This window comes from Etheostoma spectabile, chromosome 24, assembly GCF_008692095.1.
Source record: "Etheostoma spectabile isolate EspeVRDwgs_2016 chromosome 24, UIUC_Espe_1.0, whole genome shotgun sequence".
Classification (NCBI taxonomy): Eukaryota; Metazoa; Chordata; class Actinopteri; order Perciformes; family Percidae; genus Etheostoma; species Etheostoma spectabile.
Genome location: NC_045756.1, coordinates 11,959,201 through 11,975,919, shown reverse-complemented (window position 1 = coordinate 11,975,919; position 16,719 = coordinate 11,959,201). Strand labels below are relative to the sequence as shown.

General features: G+C 41.1%; 2 protein-coding genes across 2 annotated transcripts; one reads left to right on the top strand and one right to left on the bottom strand.

Moving 5' to 3' along the window:
* Positions 1–125: 125 nt before the first annotated feature.
* si:ch211-93g23.2 (putative methyltransferase DDB_G0268948) lies at positions 126–3,342 on the top strand. The gene is made up of 6 exons (XM_032506285.1): positions 126–278; positions 609–769; positions 1,247–1,463; positions 1,573–1,676; positions 1,951–2,088; positions 3,216–3,342. The coding sequence occupies exons 1-6, from the start codon at positions 171–173 to the stop codon at positions 3,310–3,312; spliced, it is 825 nt and encodes a 274-aa protein (XP_032362176.1). The 5' UTR covers positions 126–170; the 3' UTR covers positions 3,313–3,342.
* Positions 3,343–6,643: 3,301 nt separating this feature from the next.
* Positions 6,644–16,270, bottom strand: LOC116673919 (receptor activity-modifying protein 1). The gene is made up of 3 exons (XM_032506287.1): positions 15,985–16,270; positions 12,715–12,853; positions 6,644–7,136 (listed from the first exon to the last, which is right to left on the bottom strand). The coding sequence occupies exons 1-3, from the start codon at positions 16,037–16,039 to the stop codon at positions 6,881–6,883; spliced, it is 450 nt and encodes a 149-aa protein (XP_032362178.1). The 5' UTR covers positions 16,040–16,270; the 3' UTR covers positions 6,644–6,880.
* Between the last annotated feature and the right edge of the window lie 449 nt (positions 16,271–16,719).

The window sequence follows — 16,719 nt, the reverse complement described above, 5'->3', positions numbered from 1 at the left end:
TGCAACCCCATTCCAATAAGACACCAAACCGGTTCAATCAAGCAGTGGATGTGGGCTGCAACAATCCTATTGACTCCGTACTTCACCAAGCTTGTTGGAACAGCCCCGCCCAGCTAGAGATGGCTCTGACCACCGGCCCTTTGACAGACACAAGCACTGTGCACAGAAACATGGCTGTTCGTGTCTTTGAGGGTAAAGCTCATGCAGCTGCTTACCTGCAGTACAGAATAACACCTGATGAATTAATCAGCAGGATTATGAGCTACATGGAGAAAAAGGTAAGTGTGTATGGTAATGTTTTCAGTTCTTTAACAAGCCACAACATGCTTATATGAGTTTTGATGTTTTATGTGGCCCATAATACTTCTAAAACCGCTAAATAACCCTTGGTTATTATGCAGTGGGACTGTATAGACTAAGATGGAAGCTGCCTTATTGGCTCTTTTAGAATGACTTACACAGTATTATGGCCCACTCAGGATTATTGAATGTTATGATAGGAGAGTTGCAGAACCATTGATTAGCACTGCTGTAGCCTGACTCATAAAACCTACCTATGTTTTTTTAATACTCAAAAGCTAACTGAGGTTTGACTTGATTAATTTAAGACACCAAACCAGTTCAATCTAGCAGTGGACGTGGGCTGCGGTTCGGGACAAGGGACGATCCTATTGGCTCCGTACTTCACCAAGGTTGTTGGAACAGACGTCAGCCCCGCCCAGCTACAGATGGCTCTGACCAATGGCTGCCCTCCAAATGTATCATACAGGTGAGGTGAACAGAAGGTGGGCACTTTCGTAAAACACCTTTGTCGTTTAACTTCAAGGATAGTGCAAAATATCTCCAGGGTGACGCAAAACTGTTTTTATTTGTCCACATTGCAAACATCCTCTAACTGCATTAAGACTGTGAATAAGTAGAGACTCACTGGTTACCCACAGCAGTCGCTACAACACAACTTTTTAAAGATGAACCAACTATATTTCACACATTTTCTGTAAAAGAAAAAGCTGTAAGTTGTGTACTCATGTGATGTGTGCACAGCATTCATTGAGCTTTGAACAACATATTTAGTAAAAGGTATGTTTTACGTTTCCTTTGTGAAATGATTAGAATGATTGTTCCAGTGCCAGGTCGAGGAATATTTTCCAGCCTAAGTCACCAAACCTAGCAAATGTGACTATGTGACAAAAAAATATATTTACATTTTTTTCAAATATTTTTTTTCCTACCGCTTGGATCCCAGGGAGAGTCCGGCAGAAGAGCTACCGTTTGCTCCTGGTGAGGTGGACCTTGTGACGGCCATGGCGGCGGCTCACTGGTTCGACCGCAAGCGGTTCCTCCTGGAAGCTGACAGGGTTCTGAGGCCTGGAGGCTGCCTGGCTCTCCTGAGCTACACCATGGACTTTGAGCTGGAGTATGGGGGCGTCTCCAACACAGCACTAAATCACATCTGTGAAGAGGTGTGTCAACTACCATTTCATGCCTAACCTCATATAGTCAGAAGTCACTTGTTATTAAAGAAGTTATCTAGTTGGTAATGAGAATGTGTTTTTATTCTTTTTTGATTAGTACTACACTGCTCTGCGTCCATTCCGAAATCCCCATATAGGAACGAGCTCTATGAAGATCTACTCAGACTTGTTTGACTCCTGCCCATACCCCGACAAAGAGTGGTGAGACTGCACTAACATAAAGTTCTAAATGCAGTCCATATAAAACCAGGAGCATAAATGCTCTAAAACCTTACATATTTACCACTATGGCATGATGGAAAAGTGAGAGTGAGACATGTGTACACTGTGACGTCTGGGAGTTTACTGGCACAGAGCAGTTGGGGTCAAATGTGTTGCTCCTGGGAATCTCCGATTATAGTTAATCGAGAGGAGAGCGTTTTTGATTCATTTTTACAGCCTTGTTCCCCCTTATCATTCCTTCTTTTGTGTCCAGGAATGAGTGTGTGAGGGTTAAAAGGATCTTGCCACTGAGCGGATACATTGGCCTGTTGGAGACCTTCTCCACCTACCAGGCCCTGCTGCAAAAGGACCCCGCTGAGGCTGAACGTCTTTCTAATAACATCAGGAACAAGTAAGACATTAAAGTGCCCATATTATGGAATTTGGGGTGTTATTTTGTGTCTCTGGTGCTTCCACACGCATACAAACTTGGAAGAAAAAAAACCATCCCTGCTGTTTCTAGTGAGATACGGGTTTCTGAATGTCCTGAATGAGACGAGGTGGCTAACCGTAGCACATGTTAGCTCGTTCTCAAAGCCAAAACACTGCTACAACACACACTAGTTGACCATAATCTCCAAAAGAACTACTTCCTGTCCCTGTTTTGCAGGTATTCTACAAGTTGTCCTCATTTAGAAGAAGTCTCCCAGATAATCCTGCCTTATACTGACCAAAGTTGGAGAAAGAGTTATCTAGCTGATGGGATCTTACTTAGCTACTGAGCCTGTACGGCCCCCAACAAAGATAGTATAGTAGTGAGATGTCTCACTTAGTAGCTAACACAGAAATCCAAAGACGATGGGTGAAAACAGGATCTGCAGCAATGTGCAGTACAACAAATATATTGTTGTTTTTTGAAAATGAAACCATGTAAAACTATTCCGGTACAACCTCAAAAATACAATTCTGAACCTGAAAATGAGCAGAATATGGGCGCTTCAACCTACACCTTATCAATAAGTCTAATGGTTAAGTTCTGGCCCTTAGCTCTCACCTTCTGAATGTCTCTAAATTCATTTATCATCATCAAAAAAACTGCATTGAATACTGTCACAGTCTTGGGCATTAATCAGAAAATCCAAAGATTGCTTGACTAAGCATAACTGCTGAAGGCTTTTACTGCTTTGATAATATAGACAAAAAATATTAATTCCCCTGCCACTTATAGGACAGTGTAGCTCAGCGCACAAAATATATCAAGGGGAAGCACTGAACCACAACTTTTACCTAGATCAAAAAAATATGAGATTGCATTTAATTACTAGATTTTTTTAGATCAGATTTACACACAGTTCTGCTCTCTGTGTCTAAAAAGAGTTGACCCATTCTGTCAGGTAGGGAGGAGAGAGAATCATTTGAGGTTTTACTTACACTTTATATTTTGGATTATGCCACTTTGGCTTCCTGTAGCCAGTAATCCATCCATTAATTTATTGTACAGTTTATTAATCCACTCCGTCTGTCTGCCTTTAATCACAGGTTGATGTCTGCCATGAAGGTGTCTTCTCCTGATACAGAAGTTACGGTGGTTGTGAAGTATTTCCATTGGCTGGCACACAAACCTCGATCACACTGACTGGTTAAGTCCTCCAGATCCCGACCCCCCCCCCCCCCCCCCCCCCCCGGTTGGAAATCAACAGATTGTTTCATTAGAAAGTGATACAAACATGGAAAGCAAGTGTACACAAATCTAATGGTGCTTATCTTCTTATGTTGAGAATCACTTGAAGTAAAAAGTTGGATCTAGATCCTTTTTAAAAACAAGCATATTTTGTGTTTCTTTTTATGATGAAGATATTTGATTTTTAATTAGGTAACAATCATGTGATGAACCTGACTCCAGCTTACCTGCTGTACAGAATAGCACATGATGAAGTAATCAGCAGGATTATGAGCCACATGAAAAAAAAGGTATGCTTTTGTTTTTAGCACTTTAACAAGCTGCAACATGCTTACATGAGTTTTACCTCTAAATAAGTTATAGGTTGAACACTAAACAAGCTTTAAAAATACATAGCTCGTTGCATTTAGCTTTTTGTATTTATTTGAGAAAACCTTTATTATTTATTATATATTTATTATACCATATTTCAGGTTACTCAGGTACCCTTTCATTAACTGCAAGAGAAAGAAAAATAACTTGCACAATCATTCCCAATCAGATATGTTACAAGCATATGTAGAGTATAGGAATGACTTTCTAGTAGGAAACCGAACTTTAATTGACTGATTTTACCAAATTAATTATATCTCGATGGAAGACTGAACTAAGTTGCAACCCCATTCCAATAAGACACCAAACCGGTTCAATTAAGCTGTGCATGTGTGGTAGTTACAAACAGAACTTTGTAACTACTTTTTAAAGATACAACCAACTATATTTCCCACATTTGAGTACAAAAAGATGTTAGTTATGTGTTCACAGTGTCCTTTGAGCTCTGAACGGTATATTTAGTACCATTCAAAGCTCACATTTTCTACATAGCCTACATAAATTTTACTATATTTCACATCAAGACAGTTTTATTTATATCCAATAATGCAATCCTAACAAGAGTCATCGCAAGACACTTTAAAGATTAGGTCTAGGCCATACTCTGTAATTTACAAAGACACAACAATTCCAGTAATTCCCCAAAGACCACTGGCGAGGAACATTTCCCAGCCTGACCCTTTGAAAACTTGCTAATATGCTTCAAATGCCAAAACCCAGTTTTCAGGAGACTGCAACCATTGCAAACGTGACTATGTGACCTTTACAAAAAAAGTTGTTTTTCTCACCAACTCGGATCCCATGGAAAATGTCCAGCAAAAGAGCAGACATTTGCTTCTGGTGAGGTGGACCCTGTGGCGGCCATGACGGCGGTTCCTCCTGGAAGCTGACAGGGTGCCGAGGCCTGGAGGCCGCCTGGCTCTCCTGAGCTACACCATGGCCTTGGAGCTTGAGTATGGGGGCGTCTCCAACACGGCACTAAATGGCATCTGTGAAAAGTTTTTTTCAAAATCTAAAAATTCTAAAAGAGATATTTTGCTGACACAGCTCTGTGTCATGGCAGTGTGGGAAATGTGTTTAGATGAACCGTGTATGGCTTCCCATCTGTGGCGCCAGTGCACGGAGCTCTCAGTAGAGCAGAGCAGCAAAGGGCTGCCAAGATCCATCGGATGACGCAAATTGGTCACGGAGGTCAGACCTCATCTATGCCAGAAAGAGAAGCCGTTCCATCCAAACACACTGCCCACCAAAGATGACATAAGGCTGGTTTAAAATGAGCAAATGGCAAATTGGCAAAGTTGCTCAGTTTAATTATTGGAATTTATCATTTAGAATATCTACAATAAAGTTGTCAACTTGTTTTTAGGGGACCACAAAAGGCCTACGAGAAATAATAGATATCTCTATGGAAAATGTCCTTATGTACTAATTTGGGGCAGAAAAAAACAATTTCAGACAAATGGCACATAGTGTATGCCAATATGCAGTATGTATTGGAAGTTATTTAATATGACTAAGAAGAAATTCTGAGATAAACCATTACACCTGTTTTTCAGATGCCTTACAATGTGAATTATTAATATGTCAAATACCAATTGATGCATTAAGTCATGTGTATGTGGTAATTAAAGGCCGTACACTGGTAGTAGGCATTGTCATGTTCTTTATAAAACATTTGTTATTACATGAGCTATTTAAAAAAAAGTTATTTGACTCCTGCCCATCCTCCGACAAAGAGTGGTGAGACTTTACTAACACAGTTCTAAATGTAGTCCTTATAAAAGTATGAGCATAAATGCTATGAATTCCTTTATATTCACAGCTATGGCATATTGAAAAAATTGTAGGGAGGACAGAGAGCCATTTGAGGTTTTACTTTCCATTGTTCCAGCTTGTTGTAGCCAGTGATCCATCCAATAATTCCTTTTTCCTCCTATTAAACCTGTCTCTTCTTGCCTTTAATCACAGGTTGATGTCTGCCGTAAAGGTGTCTTCTCCTGGTATTTCTATTGGCTGGCACACAAACCTCGATCGCTCTGACTGGCCGAGTCCTCCAGATCCCGACCCCCCGGTTTAGAAACCACAGCTGTTGGTTTCATCCATGACACAAACCTGGTGCGCCAAGTATTAGTGCTACTCCTCTTCTGTTGATCACTTATACACAATACCAATTTGGATCTCGGTCTTTTTGTTTTTCTATATGAACATTGACATCTGTAAATCCACAGCCTCCCGGAGTGACCACTTGATGGAGCCTTGTCATAAAGTGATGGATGATGGTGTCCACTTTGAGCCTTGTGTACAGTCTGAAAGGAACTTACTATTTCATCACCAGGGTCATTTTCTTTCAGAATATCCATATCATGAAGTAACGGAAAAAATGCCACTAGTTCCTCTCATTAACATATTTTGTTGTCTTTTAATCAATCAGGGTATTTTGAAGTATTTAAACATAAACTGAATTGCTTATTCATCGCTATGCAACCTCCAGTGCCACAGTAGCCCTCCACAAGAAGATGGGAAACAGATATTGGAGGAAAAACACATTTAAAAAAAACTAACAATGAATGCTTGCACTGTAGATGCTTTGAATATGAACAAATAATAACATACGTTGATAAATCAGATCCACTCTGAACTCTTTTGGTCCAAAACATCTTCTTTCTATCCCTTCCTCTCTACAAATTTTCTCCATTTTCTACACTCCTTTTCTAGCTTTTGTCACCTTTTTTTCAAAAATCTTCCAAATCCATTGGTGTCTCCACTCTACAATAATTTATGAGTTTACAGATTGTTTAGGGCTACTATGAGAACAGATGGTAGTTAACATGCATGGCCTTCTTGAACTATATTACCTCCCCCTGCCAAACTTATCCACAGATCAATTTCGATCACATTTATAGTAAATAGTTTGTATTACAAATGCTATTTTATTAAAGACTGCTGCAGTTTTTTCATGAGACATGCACTATACACATACACAATATTCAAACTAATATGGGAATAATATGTTTGAAAGACAAGAATTATAAGTGCATCAACTTAATATTTTATAAAATAACCTGCAAATATTTTTTTCCATGCTCTGTCATTGGACATCGGGAGTCCATTTGTATTTACAAGCCTTGAGCCCCGATCCTGAAGCCGGTCCTTATAAAACCCCCTCTGTGCGTTTACTTCTCCACACCACAAGGGCAGTCATGAGCAGGGTGACCAGCACTGGCACCGCAATAAAAGGGGCGAGGATGCTGGCCGGGGGGTCGTGGATGAGCCGGCCGGTCAGCGCGCAGTCGTGGAAGTAGATCCGGTGAATCTGCATGAAGAAGCGGTCGATTATCTGATTTGGCCAGAAGCAGTCCACCCTCAAGGCCACCTGGAAGGTGCAGTTTGTTAGCCCCTCGTAGATGCTGCAGAGGGCGACAACACACAGTCAAACCTACCTAAATGATTCACAGAGGAAAAACATGATCCAACTTTCAAATGCCATCACAAACATCTAGCATCACGAAGCTCAGAAGCCATGTTTTCCATCAGGAACTTCCCCTAGTTCCCATTCCCAGTTAGAAGAAATACATTCTTTAGGTCAAAATAGTCTCTTGTTGTGTCTTTGAAAAGACCTTTCAGAGTGGAACCAGAGTAGGGACTCCTGTTGGTGGGAAAAAAAGCCAAAGGAGTGTCTAGAATTACTACTGGGCTTAACAAAGCTAAATATAACTGCTAGGTGGTATAGTGGGCAGGGGAAATGGAGATGCATACCAACACTGTGGCACCCTCAGTGCAACATTGCACCATACCAGGAGAGATTCTGTTCCAGATGGCCGCTGCGTTTGAACGCATAGCTGGAGGCCAAGCGGACGCAAATTCAACGTTAATCATAGGTTGGCTTTTTCTGATGGGTGCAATTTATTTTATTGTTTAGTGTTTCATTTCGTAATGATCTTAATGTAGCCTCGTGAAGCGTTAAAGCTTTTCAACAAAATGGTTCGCAAAAGGGGTCATTTCTCAAGGTCGCATTTGGTCAGAATCCCACCTGCTAAAGAGAGTGTAAAACCGGCACATATAGGCTATTATCAGTGCTCTGGTGTGATCTATGATGCAACGTATTTTTTCCCAGAAAAGGCTTAGAAATGAATCCATTTCCACGTAAACCATATGTATTAAAACAGTGTGCATTTTCTGGTGGTATAAACTGATTGTATAACACAACTACATAGTAAAATAATTGGTCTTGGAATGTCAAATGTGTGTAAATCCATCCTTTGGTTATAATATCAGAATGGCAGAGGGGGCATTTTAGAATTATACTAAGACTGGAAAGTGACAGTGGTTTACCCAGTCAGAGGGCAGTGAATTTGCATGTGTAGATCATGGCTGTATAATAAAACTAGTGTAGATTCAAACCACTTCCTAAACCAGTCCCTAGGTGATATGGACGGGCAGGGCGTCTCCAGATGTCATCAATGATGTCATTGGTCTAAAACGATACAAGCCTCGGTACGCACTTTACCGAAAACATCAGGGATTTCTTGACACACGCTCCAAAGTATCATCACTAGTGTCATTTCCCTTTATTGAAATTGCAATTTATACAATCTGGGGGACTTTGGGGCCCAAGGGACTTGTGGGGCTCAGTTTCCTGTTTTATTTTGAAGGTTGACTCCTCATGTGTCATGTCTTATTCGATGTCTGACTTTCTGCCATGTGGTTTTCCCGTCTTTGGGACTGTCTGCCCCGCCCTCCAGTGTTTCACCTGTTCATTAGTCCTCATGACACCTGTGTCTTGAAAAACAACCCTTGTTGCCTTGTGTGTTTAGTCTGTTCCCTCCTCTTGTCTGGTGTCAATTTGTTGTACCTTGTAGTGTTTTTCCCTTTACAACACTTGTCCGTTTATAGTGCCAGTATCCTAGTGTTCCTGTTTTTGGATTTCCTGCCTGCTGAACTTAGAGTACGTTTATTTTCATAATTTAACCATTTAAAGTCTGTTTGGGTCCAAATTTGTTAACCTGTGTGAGTATCTTACTGTAGATGAATGAGTGTATTTGTTTCTCATAGGCCCACAAATTTGAGAGAACTTTTTTGCAAGTGTTGCAAGTACAAGTACTGTACCGCTAATCCAAACATTATACTCTAGGCTACATGACTGACCGACTCAGTTTGTGTTAATGGATTCTCACAAGTATATTAATACAAACATGTGTTGAGCTACCACTCAGCGAACATGTTTGGCCTAAAAATAAGACACAAGTCAAGAGGGACTGGAGTTATTTTTTTATAGCTCTGAGCAACAGGCTACAGTGTGTGAATGAAGCCATCTTGTTCAAGTTAAAACAAGCAAGTAAGAAAATCAGTTTGTAGCGAAGCCGCAAACACATCCACACACTGATATGTAATGTGTCCACAAATATCCTCAAATATAACATCTCTCCATTCAGTGCATGTATAGGTACTGAGCATGTGTGTGTAATTCAGGCCTGAGTGAAAACATTGTAATTTCCCCTTGCAGGATTAATAAAGTATGCATTATTATACATTATTATAATAACAGTTTTGCTGAATAATAAATTCTCTGATACAAGATTTATTAATCTACATTTGGAGAAAACAATCTAAAGTGTTAATTAGACAGAATGTCATGTTGCTAATTTAGAAAATCCTTCAGATGGGGTTCATTTGTATGATTCTAGAAAACATGGACAGTTTCCCCACAGTAGAATTATAACATTCAATCACATGGAGACTGAATAGAAGATTTGGGGATTTGTAGCAGACAACATGGGCAGGTTAAAAAAATGGCACCTAGACCTAATAATAAAGCATAACCCTGATCAGAATAGATGACTTTTACATAGCTTTTACAGAGGTGATGGCACAAAAGCAACCATAGGCTAACTGGTCACAACAGACCAAGTAAGCCTATGTGAGTGTATTGAATCAACACTTATTATTTCTTGTGAATTCAGCTTTTCCTGTGTAGGAGGAAGACATTTATTTTCGGTGCCTCTTAATTGGTCTGCACCCACACACAAGCCTTTGTGTTTTTCTAATTTTCTTTTTTCTGTATGGTTTATTTATCTGTTGCACAGCTAGCTTTCCAAAGGACCTTGACGACGGCGTCAAACATTGTTGCTAGGAGTTTCGTGACTGCAAACCAAACCCTCTGTGTGCCTGCACAGTTCTTTTTGAGTTACAACCGCGCACTCGGACACGCGCACACAACCACACACAAACAGCAACACCACTAATTATGTGCTGGACCAAGAGAGGACAGCGAGCCAGGAGGGAAATCAGAGTTTTGACAGTAGCTTCTTCTGTGGGCCTTTCAGCTTCTTTCCCCTCGCTCTGACTCATCCTCAGACTGTCAGTGTTTGGAAAGTGACTGTTCAGGGATACACACATAATATAATGTGCGACACATACATTTAGACTATAAAAAGTGGATGTAGCTTGGGGTCTGAAAAGTAAAGCCAATTTGTGCCTTGAACTTGCATTCTTTCTTTCTTAAAGATTACTATTTTTGGGCTTTTCCACTTTTATTTGATAGGAGAGATGGTGGAAAGGGGAAGACATGCAGGAAATTATCACAGGTTGGGTTCGAGCCTTGGACCTCTGCATTGAGGCATAAACCTCTCAGTATATGTGCGCCTGCTCTACCACTGAGCCAACCTGGCCGCACTTGCATTCCTTTTAATGGCTAGCATGGTGTAGGAGCCACATTATGTTGTTTATGGTTTCATTTATTGATTGTTGTGTTATGCGCTGATATTGTAGGTGGTGGGCGTTTTCATGACGGTTTGAGCAGAAGTGATATACAGTATAAGTTTCCTTCACCTTTGCACCTGGGTTCTTTTGGGCTTTGACGGAGAGGGGGGTGAAGCTGGGAGCGAACACTTTTGTTGACCGCAGCACGCAGTACTACGCAATTATTTCTTCTCACCGGGTAACAATTACATTTGAGCAATTTGAGTGTATTGTACATATGGAAGAAGAAGAAAAATAAAATCATTGCAATACTATCACAAGCGCATCACATGTGTGCCTCTCTCAGTGTTAAGTCCCTCGCGGCAGCTTAAGTCTTTGAGAAATTGACCCTAGTTTTGATTCATTACCTCAGTAAACAGGTTGCGGTCCCAATCACTATTTTCTTTAAATCCAGCACAATGTTCATTTTGTAAATGATGGTCCCATTTAGAGTGAAATAGACAATTAAGCAGGGTGTGCTTTAGTTACTACCACAGCGACCTGTCAATCAGGATAGAGGCCTAGGCCAGGCGTTTTCCATCATGTCCTGTGTCTTGCAGTCGGTGGAAAGCAACTGTGCTGCCTGTGTCTCAAAACTGTGGCCTCCTTGATCTCGTGAGGTTATCGTTACCCACGTATGACTGATGTCGAGAGTCAAGTCAGAGACAAATGTAAGCGGCATGCATTGGGGGGCGATCACTGGTGACCGATTCTGTGCAGGCCTGGCTCATCTCGAACAAGCCTCATGGCACTGCGTACATTTGAATAGTTTTGAATTAGTTTTGGGGATTGTTAAGTGCGTTTTTATTCCATAAGGGATAATTGTAAGATTATGGATCAGACTAGGAGGCAGTTCACAGAGGAATGATGGTTAACGTCTGTGATTACTGAAACATGGTTGCAGCGTCCTGATTGGTGGAAAATGCTTGCAAAAAGAAACGGCTGTTGTCAGGTAGAAATGTCAGTGTCAAAGAGGCTGAAGTGAAAAGTTGACGTGGAAAAGCCCAGCTTTGGTGATGAATGGACTGATAAGCAGGCGATGCATTCGTCCTGTACGCCTCATTTGCACTAAAACCATGCTGTTGCAAAAGAATACAACCAGCATCATCATCATCAAGAATGAAGAAGGCAAACATAACTCTGCGTCATTCACGTGCCTATTAAGTAGCCACATGCATCTGTTTTGGTCTTATAATACGTCCAAGAATTTGTCAAATTTCAAGATTCCAAGCAAACTAAGATAAACAGTTACAAACCGACAGCTTTTGTTTTAAAATGTATTTTGTTACTTTCCACCTCTGGTGAGCTAATATGTTGATTTGCACTGGATTAAGATCACAGACAACTCTCAAATTATTTCAAATGAATAGAGGTCAGCAGGTAATGCTAATCTGTGCAAATAGGGTTTTTGGGCCAATCACAGATCATATCAGAGAGAGAGAGTGTTTCTATTGGCTGATCTGTGCATGCATATGTGTGCGACAGAGAGGGAAAGCTGTAGGAAGAGGTCTCTTTCTACCAACTGCACTTTCTACCAACTGCAGCTTTAATGATATAATGCAGCACAGAGCATCACATATAATGTAAGCTTTTTTTTCACATTATCCTTAAAGGACTATTGATACTAAAACTGTCCCAGTGCTGACATTCACATTTTACCTCATGATTGACATCAGCTGCTACATTCAGACATCACTGGCTCATTCATCAGCTGTTTGGACACAGCTGACTAAAACATCCAATCACAATCATTCAGGTGTTCAGTGCAGCTATTATAACCTGATCATTTGCATACCCAACCATCTCCTTATGTATCATTTTTGGTATTAACTTTTCCTGTGTTTAATAAAAGACTAGTTTTTCCCACAAAATCCTTATTTTTTGATAGCTTCATCAAAGAGGGTAGATGCTTGGACTTGTTGACGTCAATGGATGTACCTCCTGGTCCGCCTTATTCTGCCTTATTCCGCCTTATTCTGCCTCTGATTGGCGTACCCTGGTATTCCTACCCTAGCCCTAACCACTCCCCATGCCTTAACCTAACTATGTCGATCATTCTAGCAAAAAAGTTTCCAAAGAAAAGACAAATCACCTCATCAAATTGCCCCTCATGTTGTACACTTTAGTCAGAGATACTTCCTTCTAGGACTTGATTTATGGAAAAATGTTAGCCTTAGATCTGGTGTAAAAAACCTCTACTCTTTAAGGATTGATCCGAAACCTGCACGACCCAGTAGGTGAACTCACTCCATGGTGTCCGGCCAGCTGCACCACAAGCCCTGGTCCAGCGCCCCCATGTCGAATTTGAACTTCTCTAAGCAGAGATCATTGATCATCCTCTCGTAGAAACCTCTGTTGCAGCTGGACACTGATGGAAGAACTTGAGCTAAAGACAGAAAAGGACAAAAAGAGACAAAAGAAATCAAACAAAATGTAGCCCTAATAATTTGAGATATAAATAAGACAAGGAATTTGGGTGATATAAGGTGACTGCTTTGTTTCAGTGAGTGAAGAGCAAAACTTTGCATCATTGTAAGGATACAAAAGATTTGACAAAGCATGACAGAGGTTCTCCTGTGTTCAGGGCTTGATAATTAGGAACATGTTTGTGCAACAAACCGGGTCAAGGCCTGGCAGTGGTTATTCCTAGTGGGCCATTTCTCCCCTATGAGGCTGTTACTTTCACTAAGAAAAGATTTTAATTTGCAAACAGAGTCTGAAACCCATTTGCTTACTTCAGAGATGTGTGTTAACAGGCTCTTAACGTGGAGGCAGACCGCTGCCGCCCCCCAGGACTCCGGCTGAATGTACAGTAGGCGAGGGAACATAAGCTGGCGAAAAAAAAAAACCTGTGTGGAGTGAACAGGTTGTTGTTACGATCGAGAAACATGGTGGATCTCGGTGTGCGCCCGCCTGATAAGGACCAACTGTGTGCCTATTATGTTTGCTCTGTCTCAGCTGGCTCTCAAGGCTCTGAAACACTCAAAGGAAGACTGAATGTGTTGACACGGGGATTTTGAAAGAGATGCTACTGAAAGAAAAATGTGAACGGTCTTGACACCCCCTCAAATACGAAAAACTATCAAAACGTGCAAAACCTGAACATAAACTCTGCAAAAAAGAAAAAAGAAATACCCCCTTATGTTTTAAAAATCAAAATAACTTTGTAGATCCTCATTGTAAAGGGTTTAAACAATGTTTTCCATGCTCGTTCAACCATAAACGATTAATGAGCAGGCACCTGTTGAACTTTCGAAAAGACAAAATCAGCTTGCAGGCAGTTGGCAATTAAGGTCACAGTTAAAAGAAAATTAGGAAAGTAAAGAGACCTTTCCACTGACTCGGAATAAAACCAAAAGAAAGACGCCCAGGGTCCCTGCTAATTTGCCTCAACGTGCCTTAGGTAAGGTACAAGGAGGCATGAGGACAGCAGATGTGGCCAGGGCAATACATTGCAATGTCCCTTGAGACGACTAAGACAGCGCTAAAGGGACACAGGAAGCACAGCTGATCGTCCTCGCAGTGGCAGACCACGAGGAACAACACCTGCATAGGATTGGTACATTTGAATATCACACCTGCGGGACAAGTACAGGATGGCAACAACAACCGCAAGAACTGGCCAGTCTGGTGCAGTACATGGGGAGGAGAATTGATTTTAATTTGTTTAGTGATCCCCAATGGGGAAATTACAATTTACACTCTGTGTCCACACTTTGTTAGTTGTCACACACAGTCCTGAACTACACACACACGCTCAGGATCTATACACTCATGGAGAGATGTCAGAGGGAGTGGGCTGCCAGCTGAGCCAGCGCCCTGGGCGGTTGGGGGGGGGGGGGGGGGGGGTATGGTGCCTTGCTCAAGAGCACCTGGCAGTGCCCAGGAGGTGAAACAAAAGTGGCATCTCTCCAGCCACCAATCCACACTCAATGCTTTTTGGCCCATACGGGGACTTGTACCAGTGACCCTCTTGTTCCCAACCCAACTCCCTACATACTGAGCTACTGTCCCCCCAAAGATGCACTGCGGTACTTAATGCTGCTGCTGGCCACACCAGATACTGGGGGCCTTTGTTCAGGGACACTTTATTCCATTTGTGTTAGTCACATGTCTGTGAAAATTGTTCAGTTTATGTCTTAGTTGTTAAATCTTTTAATGGTCATGCACATATTTGCATCAGTTAAGTTTGCTTAAAATGTAAAAGCAGTTGAAAGTGACAGGGCGTTTCTTTTTTTGCTTAGTCTATAAAGAAGTAAAGTGTGTGTGTTAGCTTGTTTATCACCCTCAGAGTTAGAAGGGTGTTCTGTTTTCCCTCTTTGTTGGCAACTGGAGCAATCTGACATCCATGCGTTCAAAGATGCCTTCTAACTTGGCTGCTAACCAGCCTTGCATTCACAGCTCATTTTCCAGGATCCGAATGCTGCAGCGCTCCTAGCTGGAGGATTACACTCTATTGGCTTAAAGCCTTGAAGTTGTTTTCATATTTTTGGGGGAAAGGAAACACCCATCAGTCTAGCAGGAATCATGTATTCTGGCCTGCCCGCCTTTACGACTCAATATATATATTGATTTAAAAAAAAATGATTTTCATGAATATGAAGAGGATCCATCTGGCTCAGATGTCAGGGATGCTTAGCATGCTGCTGCGCTCCTCAGCTCGGGAGCACCACCTTCATACAGTCCTCATGTTGTCCTCAGTTAGACACAGTAGCTACACGGGGTAATTCAATGCTGTGTAAAACATTTTAGCAGCAAAATGTAAATGTAAGCCTTCCTTGTCACCTGTTGAAAACCCCAAGAGCTGATTGATACATGAGATGATGCAACCGGTGTTTTTAATACATCAAATTGTAATATTGCAATTTTCACAGGTATAATTTATAACTACTTATGTGTAGATAAAACTACCCAACAGTTTGTCAAATAATACTATCATCTTCAAGTCCACCAAATGCATTAATCCTTATAATACAATGATATTTTATATTAATAGTATGACAGTCAAAGGGACCAATTTTATACATTGATTCATTCACTTTTGATACTAGAAGTTAGAGCTTCAAAGGTTTTTCGATTAATTGGCAACTATTTTGATATTTGATTAATCAATTTGAGCCATTTTTGTTAAGGGGGAAAAAAGTAAAATGTCTCAGATTTAAGTTGCTTAAATGTGAATATTTTGTTTATTCGCCACTCTAAGACAGTAATATCTTTGAGTTGTGGGTTCAAAGGAGACATTTAAAGACGCTACATTGGTCTTTAGGAAACACTGATGGACATTATTCACCATTCATCTAACATTTTAGAACGACCAACTAATTGATTAATCAAAAAGATAATAGACAGAGTGATCGACAATGAAATATCGTTAGTTGCTGCCCTGTTAAAGGAAGTTTTGCCCAAAACTAGTCAAGTATTTCACACAAGTTCAAGTGGATGCAGTAATTTTACTTGGAAAAACAAAAACAAAAAAACACTTAGAAGTACTTTACTACTCACTACACAAACACTCACCAGCCATCAACAACACCATCCCCGCTTTCAGGAGCGACGCGCTCTCCAGAGCCATGGCCAACTCCAAGACGTTTTGCGCACTCTGCTCACACCCTGGATATCACGGATCTCATCCTCCCTCAAGTAGTTTAACCGCAAAGACACTGATTCGGGATCCACACCGGTACAGATATACGAACCGCAGCTCGTGGTGCTCGGTCAACAAGAAGGCGCCAACTGCGCGTAAAAAGCCCCTTGCCCTTTCAGAGTGGCCGCCTCCTTCCCTCGCCAAAGCCCTAATCATAGAAGCTCCGCGTGTCATCTGATCCTTCTGTCCAGCGTGCTGCTGCTCACAGGGGACAAAACAAAGTCAGACGCCAAAATTAGTCCCAGACATGATGAACCCGGGAAACCATCTAATTTACAGTCATATTGCACAAATATCAAAGCATATGGGATACATTTAAATTAGTGTGCGCTGTTAAACGACCCCATAAATTCAAACCACATGTCCTGTGTGGAATATTATAGGAATAGCCTATTATAGCCCAGCCAGAGTCTGCAAATTGTAACAAGGTCATTATAAACTCAAACACTCCCTGTCCCTGAAGGAATGCTACGTTATTTGGGCATTTACTTTGCATCTTGAACAGGTGCTTCATGAACTACTTTTGTTCTTAAACATGCCTTTTAATACACAATTATAACAAAATTGTATAATAAATTGAAAGAACTGCTGCAAGATAAACACATCAT

What these genes read in the sequence shown, in the direction of transcription:
- LOC116673919 (XM_032506287.1), bottom strand. Translation starts at nt 16,039, where the DNA reads ATGGCTCTGGAGAGCGCGTCGCTCCTGAAAGCGGGGATGGTGTTGTTG. An exon ending in GATGGTGTTGTTGATGGCTG is followed by an intron (nt 12,854 to 15,984) that starts GTGAGTGTTTGT and finishes TTCTGTCTTTAG; the next exon opens with CTCAAGTTCTTCCATCAGTG. An exon ending in AGCTGGCCGGACACCATGGA is followed by an intron (nt 7,137 to 12,714) that starts GTGAGTTCACCT and finishes CGCCCTCTGCAG; the next exon opens with CATCTACGAGGGGCTAACAA.
- si:ch211-93g23.2 (XM_032506285.1), top strand. Translation starts at nt 171, where the DNA reads ATGGCTGTTCGTGTCTTTGAGGGTAAAGCTCATGCAGCTGCTTACCTG. An exon ending in CCTCCAAATGTATCATACAG is followed by an intron (nt 770 to 1,246) that starts GTGAGGTGAACA and finishes CTTGGATCCCAG; the next exon opens with GGAGAGTCCGGCAGAAGAGC. An exon ending in TCTAATAACATCAGGAACAA is followed by an intron (nt 2,089 to 3,215) that starts GTAAGACATTAA and finishes CTTTAATCACAG; the next exon opens with GTTGATGTCTGCCATGAAGG.